At 38.4% G+C, this 17384-nt stretch overlaps 1 protein-coding gene across 1 annotated transcript in view; it reads left to right on the plus strand.

Moving 5' to 3' along the window:
* Positions 1–9994, plus strand: part of CNTNAP2 (contactin associated protein 2) — a 1356851-nt gene extending 1346857 nt beyond the window's left edge. The window contains exons 23-24 of the mRNA XM_014787667.2: positions 3837–3917; positions 8713–9994. Of these exons, the coding sequence (XP_014643153.2) occupies positions 3837–3917; positions 8713–8912 (281 nt within the window). The 3' untranslated portion in view covers positions 8913–9994. The remainder of the gene's footprint in view (positions 1–3836; positions 3918–8712) is intronic.
* The last annotated feature ends 7390 nt before the right edge of the window (positions 9995–17384 follow it).

Raw genomic sequence — 17384 nt, forward strand, 5'->3', positions numbered from 1 at the left:
TGGGGGGTGGGGCATGGAAGTCAGCAGAGAATGGAGCATGCATCCTGAGTGAGGTTTGTGGTTTAGTCTCAGTAGCGTCGCTTGGTCTCTGTGTTTCTCTACGTGCATTTCCAAGGGAATGTTGGTACCCAGGGGAAAGGACAGTTACAATGAAATCATTTGAAATATATCTGTCAAAATAGCAATCACTCTGCTTGCCAGAATAAAATGGATTTTCCTCAAGGGAGTAAGCATTCACACTCGTTAGGACAACTGGGCTTAAGTTATAAATAAAGCCATGAAAATGGAGATGCTCATGCAAAAAACAGAACCCTGCCCTTGAATTTCGTAAGGACTTCTGCTGTACCTAAGAGTTTTCCACTGATTGTTTTCTGATAGTAACCAAAGACTAGTGGACATGGGAATCACTAGTAGCTTTTCTGTCTTCTACATGTTCGTTTCCTTTGTTGGGAAGAATAAGAATGCTGCCTTGCTTTAAGGGATGAGTTGAGTTTAGGCAGCTGACTTTCAAAATTATACCTGCATGGGAGACTTTATAATTAGAAGAGGCTACACAAATGTTTACACACCTCTTAATAGATTGATTTTTATTAGCCCAGTCAACGAGCATCCAATTAGCTCTCGCTACGTATCTGCACTATTTGTCACTGGGGCTGCAAACCTGTGTAAGATTGGCCTCTGCCTTTAAAAGGATGATTACCATATAAGGAGTGACAAGAATTAAGGGTATAGTCATTGAAAAGAGGGCCAGACATTTAATCTGAGGCGGCTGGGGATAGTTTCAGGAAATAGGTAAGATTTATTGGACAAAGAGAGGAAAGGCAAACCACATGTTGAGACAGAGAGTGCCGTAGGGATGAGCAAAGGCACATCGACCTGAAGCATCAGGAATCCGTGTGCCTAGAATATTAAGTTGGAAAAGTGGTCCTGTGAGGAAGAGGCAGGAGAGAAACTCAGCTCAGAGAGGCCTTCATCCCATGCCGAGGAGTTCGGATTGTATACCAAAGGCAATCCTACGATATTTTTAAATGTTCTCTTCCAGCTCTTGTCATTTTCCTTGGGTCATCCCAGGTCACACCCACACATTCCACTACTGTTTATATCAACAACTTCAAGGGACCCAAGAAGAAGTGTATCAATATCTCTGAGCACCTGTGTTTTCCTGCAGTTTTGTGGCCAAGGATGCAAAGCCATAAGGAAGAGATCAGAGAGATCCCTCTGGAGCAGAGAGAAACTGCTGTGCTCTACCATGCACACCACCTGAAGCAGAAAAGCCAATCATTTCATAGTACCATGAATATCACACAATAGAATAATAACAAAATTACCACTGTAATTTTCTGTCGCCATACTTAAGGTATTTTGAAGATTTACATGTTTACATGAAGATTTCTATGTTTATCAAAAGGAGATGAGGAATATGACCTACTCACAAAATATCCAAATGTCTAGTAGGTATCTCCACCCGGGAGTCCTAGAGGCACCTCAAACTCAATACATCCAAAACAAATTTCTCTCCCGTGTCCCCTAAAAAAGGCTGCTTCTCCCATAGGCTCCACCGAAGCTAAATTGTCTGGAAGCTGGGACTTCCTCAACAGCTCACCTGTCTGACTCTTCCTAGCCCTCAAAAGGCGGGATAGGGAAGATTATTCACTTTGGGATTAACCCTATCTGGGTTCTCATCCCAGCTAGGCCACTTAGAAGCTTGCTGACTTTTTTTAAAGGACATGGACTAGTAGTGTCCAGAGAAGGATGATTACAGCATCAAAAGGCCTGGAAACTACGCCAAAGATGGGCAGTGAAGGTACGAGCTTTCATCCTTGAAAAGCAGCTCTCGGTCTTTGAAGAGTGGTTTGCGTCAGAGAATTATGTGCATTGATAACGAAGTCTTACTGTGCTCTATGGGTGTGTGAGTTACAGGGTGGTCGCTACAAAGCAATTTCAGGCAATTCGCTGTAAATGGATGGGGTCATCACTAAAACCACATCCATGCTTTAGATTAGTATTTTAACTCTATTAACCAGATTCTTCAATGAGGCATGGAAAGTTCTCATTAATAACAATTTTTGTCTGTTTTATTGATTATTGTATATCCCTAGCACTTATATGCCTGACATATAGTAGATATTCTACAAAGATTTGTTGAATGAATAAATGAATTTATTTGTCACATCTACTGATAATATTTCTCTGAAGAGAAAACTCGGGTTTAAAGAAGAAAGCCAAGATTTCTAAAAACATTATATATTTTAATGTGAGCCAGTTTTATTCACATATGATAATTTTATGATCAATCTAATATTAAATGATAAGCCTATAAATGTAAGATCTTTGCATTCTTGGGCTAACATTTGGAATTTTGAATGTCAATCCATGCTGTCTACCCTAGAAAATTCTGAAGGGGCGTGGGAAAGTGAGCTACTGGGAAAGCAGCCAATTGCACTGTGCTTGGCATTGGCTCTGCCTGTACAAATTTCCCCACCCATCTGACTAGACTGAGGATTGGACCAGTTAAAACAAGCATTATACCACCAAAAGGTCTCTTCCGCCTCCACCAGTTAAAGATTTAGGGGAATGTGAAAAGTCCCGAGGACTTGGAGTTAAGTTCCCTTGCATTTGTACCTTTCTTAGTGTCCATGGTTTTAATCAAATTAACAGGTTTGAATGGCCCTGATGGTTGAGTGAATTTGGAGTATGATACATCTAGGAAACAATAATTTTCCTGGTCCTAAGTAAGAGTACCAGCTCTAAGAGAGAAAGGATTAAATAGCATGTGCTGGTAGAATCTGGAATCTCCCTTTTGGTTGCCACATCTCCTAGGGAAAAGGAGGAGAAAGAGCTGTACCAACTTTTTATCATTCTCCTGGGGAATCTTGGAAGTCCATAGCCCTGGGGAGAAATTAGCGTTAGAAAAACTGAGTCCTTAGTGAGATTATCTCTGAATCATACCACAAACCTGTTTCCTCAGTGTGCGCACATTCAATTATGCCAAATAACTACTTTTAAAAATTTTTATATTTAATTGGTACCTTTCAGTAGCCATGGTTCTAGAAGAAGCTGCTTCTGTTGGAAGATTTACCTGAAACCTTAACTTCTCAAATGGAAGTCCAACAAATGTGAAATTGTTTTTGAAGTTGAATTAGCTTGAATGGATGAGAATAGATATTCTGCTGACCTATAGAAAGACTTCAGGATTTTTTGCCTTTTGTGTGCTTGAAATTTGTTTTATCTTAGAGAAATGTCTAAATTTAATATAACTGGTTCTTATTTTTTATAATAGAGAAAGAAATAGAAAATTTATTAGGCAGTTAATATTCTTTTCAACTCTTATGAAATATTACCCTCTTACAAATTCCTGAAGTGTATGATGTTTTATTGGAGCCATGTAAAATATTCATTTAAAGACATGATTACTTTTTAAACTAGTGCTGTAAGCTGTAGAAAGCTCATCTACAAATATATTCATTGCCACCAGTTGTGAATGGGATAGAAATGGATGGGACACAGATTTCAGCCAAAAGGAAGAAAAAGTCTTCTAATATGTAAGCTTTTCTGTCAGTGGAACTGGACAAGCCAGCTCAGGTAGTTCTAAGATTCATTAATATTCCTCCAAAGGAGCTATAGTGCTTGTCTGGGCCTTGTGCAAAGACAACCGCAGGAACATGTGGAGGTTGCTATGATTCTTGTGGGAAACAATAGCAAGATGGGTCCAAATGAAATCTCATTTAGGAAAACAGGAAGCGTTGAAGAGTTGTATGAAGAAATAGGTATCAGATTACTTGGGATTAATGATATACGTGATGCTTACACTTGAGTTTTCATTTCTTTCTCTACAGCCAGTGCTGATTTTCCATATAATCCAGGACAAGGCCAAGCTATAAGAAATGGAGTCAACAGAAACTCCGCTATCATTGGAGGTAGGTGACATATAGAACAGGCTTTCACGTGGCTACTCACCTGTGGTCGTAATTTTCAATAAAAATCATAGTCTAGGGAAAAAATGAGTCGTCTAGATTTGTATTTTATTCATTTTGCTGTTTAAATATGACTTAAGATTGCGATATACAGATGTGGAAAAACTGTGGTAAATGTAACCTGGCTACTTTTTAATGCAGACTTGTAAAAAAGAACGGTAGTGGTGAGCCAGCCAGAATCTAAGTTTGCAAGTCGGCAGTCATGGCAACAGCCCGGACATTTCTTTATTCTCTCCTATCTTTTCTTACTCTCATCCTCTCGCATCCCAAATGGTCCAGGATAGCTTACTACAAAAATGGGAAGGACCATGCTAGGCTGTCTTCAGTTACCTTAGTAAAAATTACCAGGAAATTAATAAGCCAGAGTATCTAGAATATTCCGGTCTTTTCTTCTAACCAGGGACAGCTGCAGAATAATTTGACTCTCCTAGTGATCCAGTTGATCCTCGTTTGGATCAATATTGATAGCCCTGTGGCCCATTGACTTCTTCTCTCCCTGCTTCTGTCTTACTTCATAAAGATGTTTCCTACCTCTCCGAGGATAGCTAATATGGAAAATATATCTAGGATTTTAAACTCAGCCAATCAACTTGGCTTAGCCAGTAGGTTTCTTTTTCACATGAAGAAAAGTAGACGCCTATAAGAAATATATATGACTATAAAATTAGAATACATTCAGAATGCTGCTTAAATCACATTGTCCAAAGTTCGGTCTTATCAAGGTCGCTATCCTCATTGTTTTTTGCTTTTTTAAGATCAACTTGATTTTTTTTTAAATTTTTTGTTTATTGCAGTAACATTGGTTTATGACATAATATAAATTTCAGGTGTACATCGTTATACTTCTATTTCTGCATAGATTACATCATCTTCACCACCCAAATACTAATTACAACCCATCACCACACACATGTGCCAAATCATCCCTTTCGCCCTCCTCCCTCCCTCCTTCCCCTCTGGTAACCACCAATCCAATCTCTATGTGTTTGTTTATTGCTGTTATTATCTACTACTTAATGAAGGAAATCATACGGTATTTGACCTTCTCCCTCTGACTTATTTCACTTTGCATAATACCCTCAATGTCCATCCATGTTGTCACAAATGGCTGGATTTCATCGTTTCTTATGGCTGAGTAGTATTCCATTGTGTATATGTACCACATCTTCTTTATCCATTCGTCCCTTGATGGGCACTTAGGTTGCTTCCAAGTCTTGGCTATTGTGAATAACGCTGCAATGAACACAGGGGTGCATGTACCTTTACAAATTGGTGTTTTCAAGTTCTTTGGATAAATACCCAGCAGTGGAATAGCTGGATCATATGGTAGTTCTACCCTTGATTTTTTGAGGAATCTCCATACTGTTTTCCATAGTGGCTGCACCAGTTTGCACTCCCACCAGCAGTGTATGAGAGTTCCCTTCTCTCCACATCCTCTCCAACACATGTTGTTTCCTGTCTTGTTAATGATAGCCATTCTGACAGGCGTGAGGTGATATCTCATTGTAGTTTTGATTTGCATTTCCCTGATAGTTAATGATTTTGAACATCTTTTCATGTGTCTGTTGGCCATCTGTATATCTTCTTTGGAGAAATGTCTGTTCAGGTCTTTTGCCCATTTTTTAATTGGGTTGTTAGTTTTTTTGTTGTTGAGATGCATGACTTCTTTATATGTTTTGGAGATTAACCCCTTATCAGATGTATGGTTTGCATATATCTTCTCCCAATTGTTAGATTGTCTTTTCGTTTTGTTTATGGTTTCCTTTGCTGTGCAGAAGCTTTTTAGTTTGATGTAGTCCCATTTCTTTATTTTTTCTATTGTTTCTCTTGCCCGGTCAGACATGGTGCTTGAAAATATGTTGCTAAGACGGATGTCGAAGAGCGTACTGCCTATGTTTTCTTCTACAAGTTTCATAGTTTCAGGTCTTACATTCAAGTCTTTAATCCATTTGGAGTTAATTTTTGTGTATGGTGTAAGGTAAGGGTCTACTTTCATTTTTTTGCATGTGGCTTAAGATCAACTTTATTGAAGTATTATATGCACTTATGTAAGTGTAACAGGTAGGTGACTTTTGACAAATGCATACACCCATAACCACCACCACAATCAAGATATAGAGCATTTCCAACCGCAAAAAGCTCTTTGTGCCCCTTTGTTGTCCATCCTTTCCCTTGCCCCACTCCCAACCAAGGCAACCTCTAATTTGCTTTTTGTCACATAGGTTACTTTTGCCTCTTTTAGAGTTTCATATAAATGGAATCACATAGTATGCAATCTGCTGCTCCTTACTTCTTTCACTCAGCATAATGATTTTGAGATCTGTCCACAGATCTCGTGTATCAATAGTCCCTTTATTTTTATTGCCAAGTTGTACTCCATTGTATGAATGTACTGGAATTTGTTTTGTTTACTCACTTGTTGATAGATGTTTGGTTTGTTCCCAGGTTTGGGCTATTTTGAATAAATCTGCTATGAATATTCTGTATAAGTCTTGTGTGAACATAAAGTTTTCATTTCTCTTTGGTAATTCCTAGGAGTGCAATTGCTGGGTGTTATAGAAAGTGGATATTTAACTTTATAAGAAATTGCCATGCAGTTTTCCAAAATGGTTGAACCGTTTTACATTCCCATGATCAATATCTGAGAGGTCAAGTTGCTCCACAATCTCACCAACACAGCCACTCTAGTGGATGAACAGTGGTATCTCATTGTAGTGTTAATGTGCAATTATCTGGTGACTGGTAATGTTGAACATCTTTTCCTGTGCATATTGCTATTTGTAAATCTTTTGTGAAGTGTCTCTTTAAATCTTTCCCCATCTTTAATTGGATTGTTTGACTTTTTGCTATTGAGTTGTAAGAGTTCTTTTTATATTCTGAATACAAGTCCTTTGTCAGACATTTGTATTGTGAATATTTTCTCTCAGTCTGTGACTAGCCTTTTCATTTTCTTAGTGGTATTTTTTTAAAAGCAGGAAATTCTAATTTTGACAAAATCCAATTTTTCTAATCTTTTTATAGTTTGTGATTTTTTTAATCCTATCTTAAAAATCTGCCTACCCCAAGGTTGTGAAAATTTTCTCCTATGTTTTGTTTTATAGCTTTAGTTTTTATTTTTAAATCTATAATCACTTTGAGTTAATGTTTGTATATAGTGTGAGATAAAGATCAAAGTCATTATTTTCCAAATGAATATCTAGTTATTCCAAGACCACGTGTTAAAAAGACTATGTTTTTTGCCAATTTCATTGCCTTGGCTCTTCTGTCAAAAGTCAATAGACTATATTGTGTATGTCTATTTTCTGGACTGTCTGTTGTGCTTTGTTGATCTGTATATCTTTCCTTAGCCAATACCACACTTGCTTTATTGTGTCTTTACAGTAAGTCTCGAAATAAGCAATATAAGTTCTCCAATTGTTTCTTTTTTGTTTTTCAAAAGTATTTTGCCTATTCTGGGTCCTTTGCATTGTCATATAAAATTTAGAATCAGCTTATAAATTTCTACCAGAAAAAAAAGTTTGCTGTGATTTTCATTGTGATTGTATTATATCTATAAATGAACATCTTAACAATATTGACCTTAAACATGGTATATCCATGCATTTATTTAGGTCTTCTTTAATTTCTCTCAGCAAGGTTTTATGGTTTTCACTACACAGTCGTGAATAACTGTGTTCAATTTGTTCTATTATAAGTGATATTATTTTATTACTTTCATTTTCCAAGTGTTTCTTGTTAGTATCTAAAAATACAGTTGATTTTTGTATACCTTGCTAAATTTACTGTTAGTTCTAGCAACTTTTTTTTCATATTCCTTAGAAATTTCTACATAGGCAATCATGTCATCTCAGAATAAAGAGAGTTTTTACTTCTTCCCAATCTGTACACTTTTTCTTTCTTTTTCTTGTTTTATTGCACTGGCTAGGACTTCCAGTACAATCATGAATAAAAGTGTTGAGAGGTGACATTCTTGCATTGTTCCATATTTTAGGGGGAATATATTTAATCTTTCACTATTAAGTAGGATATTAGCTGTAGGTTTCTCATAGATCCCCTTTATCAGATTGAGAAAGTTTCCTTCTATTGATTGTTTCCTGAGGGGCTTTAAAATGAATGGGTGTTGAAGTTTGTCATATGCTTTTTCTGCATCTATTGAGATGATCATATGGTTTTTCTCTTTTATTTGCTTAATGTGGTAAATTGTATTGCTTTATTTTTTAATGTTAAACCAATCTTGCATTCCTAGAATTAACACCACTTCATCATAATATATTCTTTTTTACATATTGGTGGGTTTGATTTGCTAAAATTTTAGTAAAGAGGAATATTGCTCCATAGTTTTCTTTTCTTGTAATGTGTTCGTCTGGTTTTAGTGCCAGGATAATACTGGCCTCATAAAATGAGTCGAGTAGTATTTCCTCCTATATTTTAAGAAAGATGTGTTGAATCAGTATTATTTGCTTAGGTCAACTTTGTTAATAGTGTTTTTGAGGTCTTCTAAATTCTTACCAATTTTCTGTTAAATTGTTCTATCAATTACTGAGAGAAGAGTGTTGAAATCTCCAAGTATAATTGTGAATTGGTCTAATTTTTTTCTTTAGTTCTGTCAGTTTTTATTGTTGTTATTGTTTTGGAGTTTGGGTTTTCTATGGAAGAGGGTAGTGTTTGAGGGAACCATGGTGGAGTGGGGAAACAAGTGTTGGAGTTTAACCTCTGGTCTTTCTCCTGTCTCCATCAGGGGTCATTGCTGTGGTGATTTTCACCATCCTCTGCACCTTGGTCTTCCTCATTCGGTACATGTTCCGTCACAAGGGCACCTACCACACCAATGAAGCGAAGGGAGCAGAGTCAGCAGAGAGCGCGGATGCTGCCATCATGAACAACGACCCCAATTTCACAGAGACCATTGATGAGAGCAAAAAGGAATGGCTCATTTGAGGGGTGTCTATTTGGCTATGGGATAGGGAGGGGGAAGTTATTAGGGAGGAGGGAAAGGGACAAAAGCACCCTGCGTCATACTCTTGAGCACATCCTTAAAATATCAGCACAAGTTGGGAGAGGCAAGCAACAGAAAATTCTTGCGACTGATTGCCACAAAAAATACTTTTTACTATTTCTTTATAGCTGAGTTTTCCCCTTCTGTATGAAAACAAAATAATACAAAAAATGCTTTTAGAGTTTAAGCAATGGTTGACATTTGTAGGTAATATCTGTCTTATTTTGTGTGTGTTTAGAGGTGTTCTAAAAACCCATGGTAACAGGGCAAGTTTTCTACATTTTGAAGAGCCCTTGGAATGTGGAAATTTTTTCTTGAGAAAAGCTGATGCGCATACATATGGTCTCTAGCATTCTCTTCCTTTTGCATATAGTCAACTTTTAACGGGCTATTGTAGTAACTAGTTCATGTCATATAATATTTCCTTTGGTGTCCTGTAAATTGGAAAAAGAAAGGGGCAAAGAGAACCTATTATTTGCCAGTTTTCAAAGAGATCTCAATTTATGCCAATTCTCTGAAATTCCCGCCTGAAGCAGTTGAAGGAAGAAAGTACATGGCACCAGTCGTGTAATGACGTAATCAACACAATGGAAAGAAGCATTAGTAACCAGGGAAGTAGTTTCATATTGGGATTGTTGGTTTTATTTTTCATCGAATTCTACGAGATAATATTGTTCCATGTATGTAGTCTTAGACCTGTTCAATATCTGTAACTATCAGCTATAATACCGTGGTGACCAGCTGTTACAAAAGATTTTTCCTCTGCTTTACCTGCAACGTATTGGGCTATATTATGTGTGTGTGTAAGCACCTTGGTGGGGAATTAGAGCCAGATGTTATGATTTGTTTGTTCTGTTTCTTTTATAGTTGTAGCAAGAGTATGGACACTTTCTAGTGAATGCATAAATTAGGTTGCTCTTCTTATTTTGCTTTAAATCTCTAGTTTTTAAGCCCCTGTGACAAAATCCTAGCAGGCAGTGTCCTTGAATGGACACCTCACAATAAAATCAAGTTATGATTGCCATTACTATTTCTGTTACTCGGGAATCACATGGAAAACACTGCCGTATTTTGTCATCTACTCCATGTATTGTTCCATCCTAAACAGACACACTCCCGTGATTTGGGATCTTCCTTGGCAGATACAGTTGAACCTCTGGTTCATCACAAACCTGGTAACTGATTGTTGCTTCTCAGAGAATGGACATGTCTAGTCCATCACCCCTCAGTTTAATCAGGAATCTTATCCAACTTACTCCAACAAATAACTCATTGTTTCATTGAAAAATAATAGACTTTGTATCAACAAATGAGGGCATAGCTCCCATTGGAGGATCCAAAAAATAATTTCACTTATTTATTTTTAAAAAGGTTACATAAAAGTTATTTCTAGAATGACTGCCGTTTATGATCATTATAGTTCAGGTTCTTATACTTAATCAGCTCTTTTTTAAAAATTTTTAGACTCCAACATATTGAAGAATTAAACATGATCACTTTTTTCCTTCTGTTCCTGGAAGGGGTTAAGATGAGGTTAAAAGGTGTTGATGCTATTTTCTGATGGCCTACCTCGATAAAATGGAAATTCTAGTTTGTCTGGGTTATTTATACATACTTTTAAAGATATTCCGTATCCCTAACTTATTGGAGGACCTCAGTTTCTTGAGTGATGGAAAATGTTACCCAGAGCTGCCAATGGCACATTGCACCAGTACATGACACGTTCCAAAGGAGACATTGGACCAGTTAATTCCCATCCAAGTCAAGATAATAGAACAAAAAGGGAATACTAATGCCCTTTTATGGTTGCTGACCTCAGGCACTATCATGAACACCCTTAATTTTAAAAAGTCTTCATCATTCTTCCATAAAATACATTTTAAATGAAAAGTATTTAATATGACTAAATATCAGAACAATGTAACATTTACAAACGACATACTGAAAACAAAGACTATTTATTTGACCAAGATGACTATCATTTAGGGTTCTTTTTTGTATTGTCAAATTGAAAAAGCAAATTTTAAATATGTGTCTTAGAAATGTTTCTGATTTTTTTAAACCTATTTTACAGGTATTACTTTTGCACTTAACAAATAATGCCAGATGGAAACATTATTTCTTGCATTTCCCGTGCTTTATTCTAGATGAATTGTCTTAGCACTTTGCCTTTCTTCCCAAAATGATTAGGGGATTAAAACAATCACAGCCCCTGAGACTAGAATATTCTCACCCTTTTCCTTCTCTCTCTCCTTTCCTCTTACCTGCCACAAAAGGTGAAAAATGAAACCCAACACTTCTCTCACCAAATTTTCAAACCTTGGGCACTGGTTTGGCTACACGGGTCAGTGGGCCTCCCATCTCACCATCCTCTAAGACCTGCAGAGGTGACACAGTCTCTGCCCTGAAGGGGTTCCAGTCCAGCCAGCAGACAGGACACCAATAAGTGGATAAGGTATTAAGTCACTAAGTTAAGGGCCAAATGAGTGCTGGAAATCTTGGCTTCTCCTTGGGGTTGTGGTCTTCACAAAAACTCCTACTTCTATTTATTAAAGCCATATCCGGTATATTCTGAATGATAAATAATTTGTTTATGTGAAGAAAAGGAAGCAGCTCTTTTTTCCAGCTTTCTCCCTTGAAAGCTTAGGACAACGCAGCCTAGATAGCTGTGACATTCTGACCCCAGCTCAGTGCCTAGTCTTGCTTTGTCAATCATATCCCGCAAAATCTTGACATCTTATATCCCAATACGTTATCAGTCGAGCACAAATAGGCTAGTGGTGCCCTCTTTAAATAAGAACAGACAAACTCAAAAAAACAAAAAAATAGTTTTACGTAAGAGGCTGTTTTAAAGTTTCAGGCAAAGCTGATGGCTGATTTAGGGTTGTTTGTACAGGAAGCATCCTCTGTTATAAAGCAAGCATCTATGTTTGGAGAAGCTGGGAGTGGGGACTTTGAATGAATGCAAAATCTGTGCTATTGTAAGCTGTCAACATATTCACTTCAGCTCAAGGAAACTAACTCGGAGGTAAGAAGTTATATTATTGTTAAGTTCTTCTCTGGCACTTCTTAATATATAAGACTATATATCCCCTTGTGGCTTTCAACCAAATGCTCAAGGAAACAGACTTGTTGTATGGAAGTTTTTATTAAAGAGCTGAGAACAAGAGTTTGGAGTGCCTTTGTTGGAAAATTTCCTGTTGGCCCTGTGTTTGATAAACAAGCATCCTTTCCTAACAGGAGCAGGAATTCAGAGGCACAGGAAAAAGAATTGGCATGAGCCAAAGAGTAGATCTTAATGTTGTTGCTGAACATCTGTTGAGCAGCCGCCAGATGCCGGCTGAGAGCTGGACACAAAGACACAAGCCGTAGAAAGCACTTACGGAAAAAGCACACAGCTGCCAGATATGAACATATAGTGTCAGTGTGGTGTCAAGAAGAAACTTTTGTTTCCTTCTATAATAGGATGTCTTTTCTGTCTTTCCACTTATTCTTTTTCTCCTCTTGTTCTTTTTCTCCCTCTCCTTTCTCTTATGGTGTAAACATTTTAATTGTCCCTTCACATCTCACGCCTCCAAATGATTAGTACCTGATTGGAACCTCTTAATATTTTTTTCCTTTTCACCATTCTAGCAAGCAGTTTTCTAAAAGAAAGGCAGCAATTTTCAAATTGAATCCCAGTTAGCCAGCCAAATATAGGTCCTAAATTGCTAGTCCCAACAGAACCATCTGATCCTGAAATAGGGGAGAAACAGTAACAGTGTGCCTACCTGATTTGAGCTAAAAGCCAATGGGCACCATTTTTTGTGTGTGTGTGAGGAAGATCGGCCCTGAGCTAACATCTGCCAATCCTCCTCTTTTTTTGCTGAGGAAGATCCATGCCCATCTTCCTCTACTTTATATGGGACGCTGCCACAGCATGGCTTGACAAGCGGTGCCTCGGTGCGCACCCGGGATCCGAACTGGCGAACCCCTGGCTGCCATAGCGGAGTGCGCGCACTTAACCCCTTGTGCCACCGGGCCAGCCCCCAATGGGCACCGTTTTTTTAATGACATTTTGGTGAGAGTGGACCCTGAGAGTCTGCTGACAGAGTCCTAATACTTTCCGTCCCCCTGATTTGCTATGTGACCTTGGTCAAGTCCCTAAACCTCTGTCCTTCTTTGCCCTGTATTTAAGATAGAACTGTTTTACCTACTTCCCAAGACGATTGTGAGATGCCATTGATTCTCGACTGCAGAATACTTTGAAACCCAAATATAAAGGCCAAATGCAATAGAGCCTATTGGAAGACTTACTTTCTGGCTGTGGTTATAAGTCACATCAAAGAAACAATGTGGCCATGTCCAGGGGTGTGGAGACTTATGGGGTGTTGCTGTACAACTGCTAAATTATTAGTCAGGTAGACTGTCAAGGAGCTGGCTTGTCCACATCAGGAGATGCAATAGCCAAAGGCCAGAGAAATCAGAACCTAATGTGCGTAAAGCCCTAAATTCTCACCTGGGTGTGACTTCTGGTTTACACGTGCCCCCGGTGTGATTGGGTTGGCTTATAAATAAGACAACACTAAAACCAAATGTGACATTTTCACGTAGCCTCATGGCTCTGTGCCTACGCCACACATACCCTGCATGATAATGTTGGAAAATTCAAAGTAGATTTCTTTCACAGCAGTATTTTTTGGATATGAGTGGTGTGTAAAACTCATTGTCAGTGAAACCGGGAAAATATGTTGAAAAGTTGGTTATCTTTCATGGCGCAAAGACTGGCAGAAGGTCGTAAAGATACATGGGCACACAGGTATTAATATCCAGCGCGCATTTACAAGTTTATTTTCCAGATGAAAAATGTGCTTTAAGAACAGATCTCCCTAGAAGGTCTGCACCATTTCCAAGTCGCAGTTTTTTTACAGCAACTGCTGGATTCGGCGATGGCTATGAAAATGTGGAGATTCCTCTCAAGTAGGCCAAGAAATGGTTCTAACTGTTCCTGATTCTAAGTTTTGTTTTGTTGGGTTTTTTAATTTTTCCAGCAAGCACGGTGAGTGCAGAGGTTAGAGCTGTGAAAAGCTGGGCCAAATATTCTTTCTGTAAAATCAAGTAGGATTCCATCCCTGGGAAATAACACAAAATTTCACTCTCTAAAAGCAACAGCATGTAAACTAGAATGAAAGAAGGAAATTATGTATGTATGCCTAATATTCTTTGTGAATGTCTTTCATTTAACTGAAATTATATTAGAAACCAGATTGATAAATAAAAAATCCAAAATAGTTTTAATTATCGTAAAAGTGATTCCTCACGTTTTGTTCCACTTGATTCTCTTAGAAGCAAGTTTCAACCATCAGCAAAAGAAAATTCCAAGCCCTGAAATATCCCTCTCTCGGGAATATAATCTTTCCAAAAGCTGGGGAGATACAGTCTCTCCCCAAAGACAGGTCTTATACGGATGCATCCATGGTTAACCTTCTTTTGCCACACACCCCTCCCCACCCCTCTTCTTGATAAAGTAGCTTAATGGACATTGGCTTCATGTTTTGCGTTAATTTACACACAGCTTGATAAAATGTGGTTAGAGTTAAGTGATGTCCAGAATATATTCTGAGCCTTATTTGGAATAAGGGAGTAATAGTGGACAACGGACAAATGGATCCAGGCCAGTGAACTAGATAACAGGCATTTACAACGCATCTGGAGGTGGGAATCTTTCTAAATGCACTGCATGTGCATTAAGAGCGGTAGTCCCAAGTTATTACTCCCACTTTTCTAGCTTTCTATTACCGTTGGGAAGCCGTTTCCTCTTAGTCAAGTCTCAGTGAAGCATTTGAATATATGCCAAATAAGTGTGAATTCCAGTTAAAAGCCCAGCCTCTCTGTTCTTCAGCAATTCCCAAAGCCAATCGATAGTGATAGCACTCCCATCCATGTAGAAAGCATCACGCCATAAGATTCTTTGCCATGATTCTGCTTGGCAAGTATGATCCAACAGGCACAGGGAGACTGTCATAAAGTCCCTTGAGAAAAGAATCTCAGCACTTATAAAAGTTCATAACAAATTGAGCCACAAGCCATCTCCAACGAGAGCATTTGAGCCACAACATGCTTACTTCCTTTCCCAGTCGCACCTACTATACACTGTGTGGACATGAAGAGCAGTATGTTCCAGGAGGACACGACTTTATTTCGCACAAGGCAATATTTGTTAAATGGATGGGAGTAGCGAAGCAGAGCACGGTAGAAGGGGAATTGCAAGGCGGGTGGGGTACATTGCAGAAAATATATCTAATTTTACTCTTTGTTAGCGATGACATGGCGTGATGGACTTACCAAAATACAGAAAAGAGGAAATAATTGTGTTATTATTTTTTGAGGAAAGGTTTGTGTCCTCCCAAATGCACCAAGGTATGAAAGCTAACTCTTTAAAGCAAGTGTTGCATGAGTAATCATCAGCATCTGCTCCTTTCTCTGGCCACTCTGGAAGCCATGAATTCAGTGAAACCTGAGCTAAATAATCCCTGTACCTGAAGATTCCTTTCTACCAGCAAACCTGCCCCCTCCACAAACAGACTCACCACGCCTACAAAGGACCACAAGCGCAAAGCGGTTCCGCCAGGAAGAAAATGCAGGTTTTCTTTTCTGATCACATTTCCAAGATCTTTCTGTTCATCTTAACTCACCCTCTGGGCCTATGGTAAGTACCATCTCTTGGGGCAGGGTAAATAAAGAAGCACATACGCCAAGTGTTCACCACAGGAGTGAAACCAACATGTTTCTAAGTCCCCTGACCTAAAGCATGAGAAAGTTAGTCATTTCTTCTAAAAATAGAAGTTCAAAATTATAAAACTTAAGCTGTGACAGAAATGAAAAAGGCCAAGATGATGAAAAAAATGAACTTATTTTGTGTTCACAAATAGCAAGTTGGAAGATAATAATTCTTAAGTCTAAGAAGGCAATAGCTAAAATGGGACACAAGGGCAAACTTTTAAGTCATGAAAGATATAGAGAAGGTAAATATACTAGACCTAGTATATCAGGACTAGACGCTACCTCTGAAGCCAGAAGGAAGGCACGTTTAGGACAAATCAAGGAAAAAATACTTTGCAGAGTGGCTAGTAAGAATTGCTGCAGGCAAACTAACCCAACAACATATGATTATCTTCCAAAAATGACTGAGATTATTTCAATAATTACCTCATCACATGGATTTTAAAGGGCAATCAAGATTAGGGAATCAGTTCAAGGCATATTTATGGAGTACCTCCTGTGCACTTGGTGCTGTCCTAGACTCCAAGGGTTCGCTAGAGACCAATGCAGACACATCCCTGCTCTCCTGAAACTTAGGTTCTAGTGGGAGGAGAAAGATAATAAGCAAATAAATAATATGTAAGAAAACATGATTTCTAGGTAGAGAATTAATTTTAGTTAATTTTAATAGGGTGGTATAACAGCGTGACTGGGTGATTGCTGTAGACGGGTAGTGAGGGAGGAATTCTCTGCAGAGGGGACAGTGAAGCTGAGAACTGAAGAGGAATGAACTTTGCAAAGAAGAAAGAGAGCCTCGTTCTGGAGGAGGGAACAGCTGGTGCAAAGGCCCTGAGGGGCCAATGAGCTTGGAGGTTTAAACAGAGAGTCAGTGTGTCTGGAAGGAGGGAGGGAGAAGACGCCGCCCAGCAGATCTAGAGGATGTCTTCACTCCTCACATGTTGTGACCAATTGTTCTGACCAAATTCTGAGCTGGATAGGCTCAAAAACAACAGCATGAAAGTTTTTAGAGGGTGTGGTAGGGATCTGCAGGCAGTGTAGCGTAGTGGTTAAGAGCCCAGGTTTTGGAACCCTGCACTACCACTTCCTAGCTTCTCGATCTTTTTTGTTTCATTTCTTCATTTGTGAAATGAGGATAATAGTGGAATTTACCACATCAGGTTATTGTAAGGATTAAATTAGTCAATATACAGTGCTTAGAACAGTGCCTTACATAATAAGCACTCCATAAATGGTAGCTTTAAAAAAATTGTCTTCAATGACTAGTAACCCACCCTAGGGTAGTTTCCCAGAGAGACTCTTGCAAAGGCCCGTAAGGGGACGTGTATGAGGACACTCATGGGCGTGTTTGTGGTGGCTGGGAGTTGTGGGCATCGGAAGCATCTGTCACTAGAAAATCCGTATGTAAAATAAGGTGGGGCATGCTGGAAAAGCCGTACAGCCATTAGAAGTAGCAAACCAGATATATGTACAGAATCTTAATCCTGTATCTTAAAAATATAGTACAGAGTGAAGAAACTAAGAAACAAAATTAGATTCATAAAACAATAGAATTTATTAAAATTAAAAACCTACACCCAGAACAACAAAACATTTTGCAAGAGTACATGAATAATTAAGGATAGGTATATGTCCATATATACATATATACCCTT

Source organism: Ceratotherium simum, chromosome 1 (assembly GCF_057802395.1).
Source record: "Ceratotherium simum simum isolate JZ-2026a chromosome 1, ASM5780239v1, whole genome shotgun sequence".
NCBI classification, from domain to species: domain Eukaryota; kingdom Metazoa; phylum Chordata; class Mammalia; order Perissodactyla; family Rhinocerotidae; genus Ceratotherium; species Ceratotherium simum.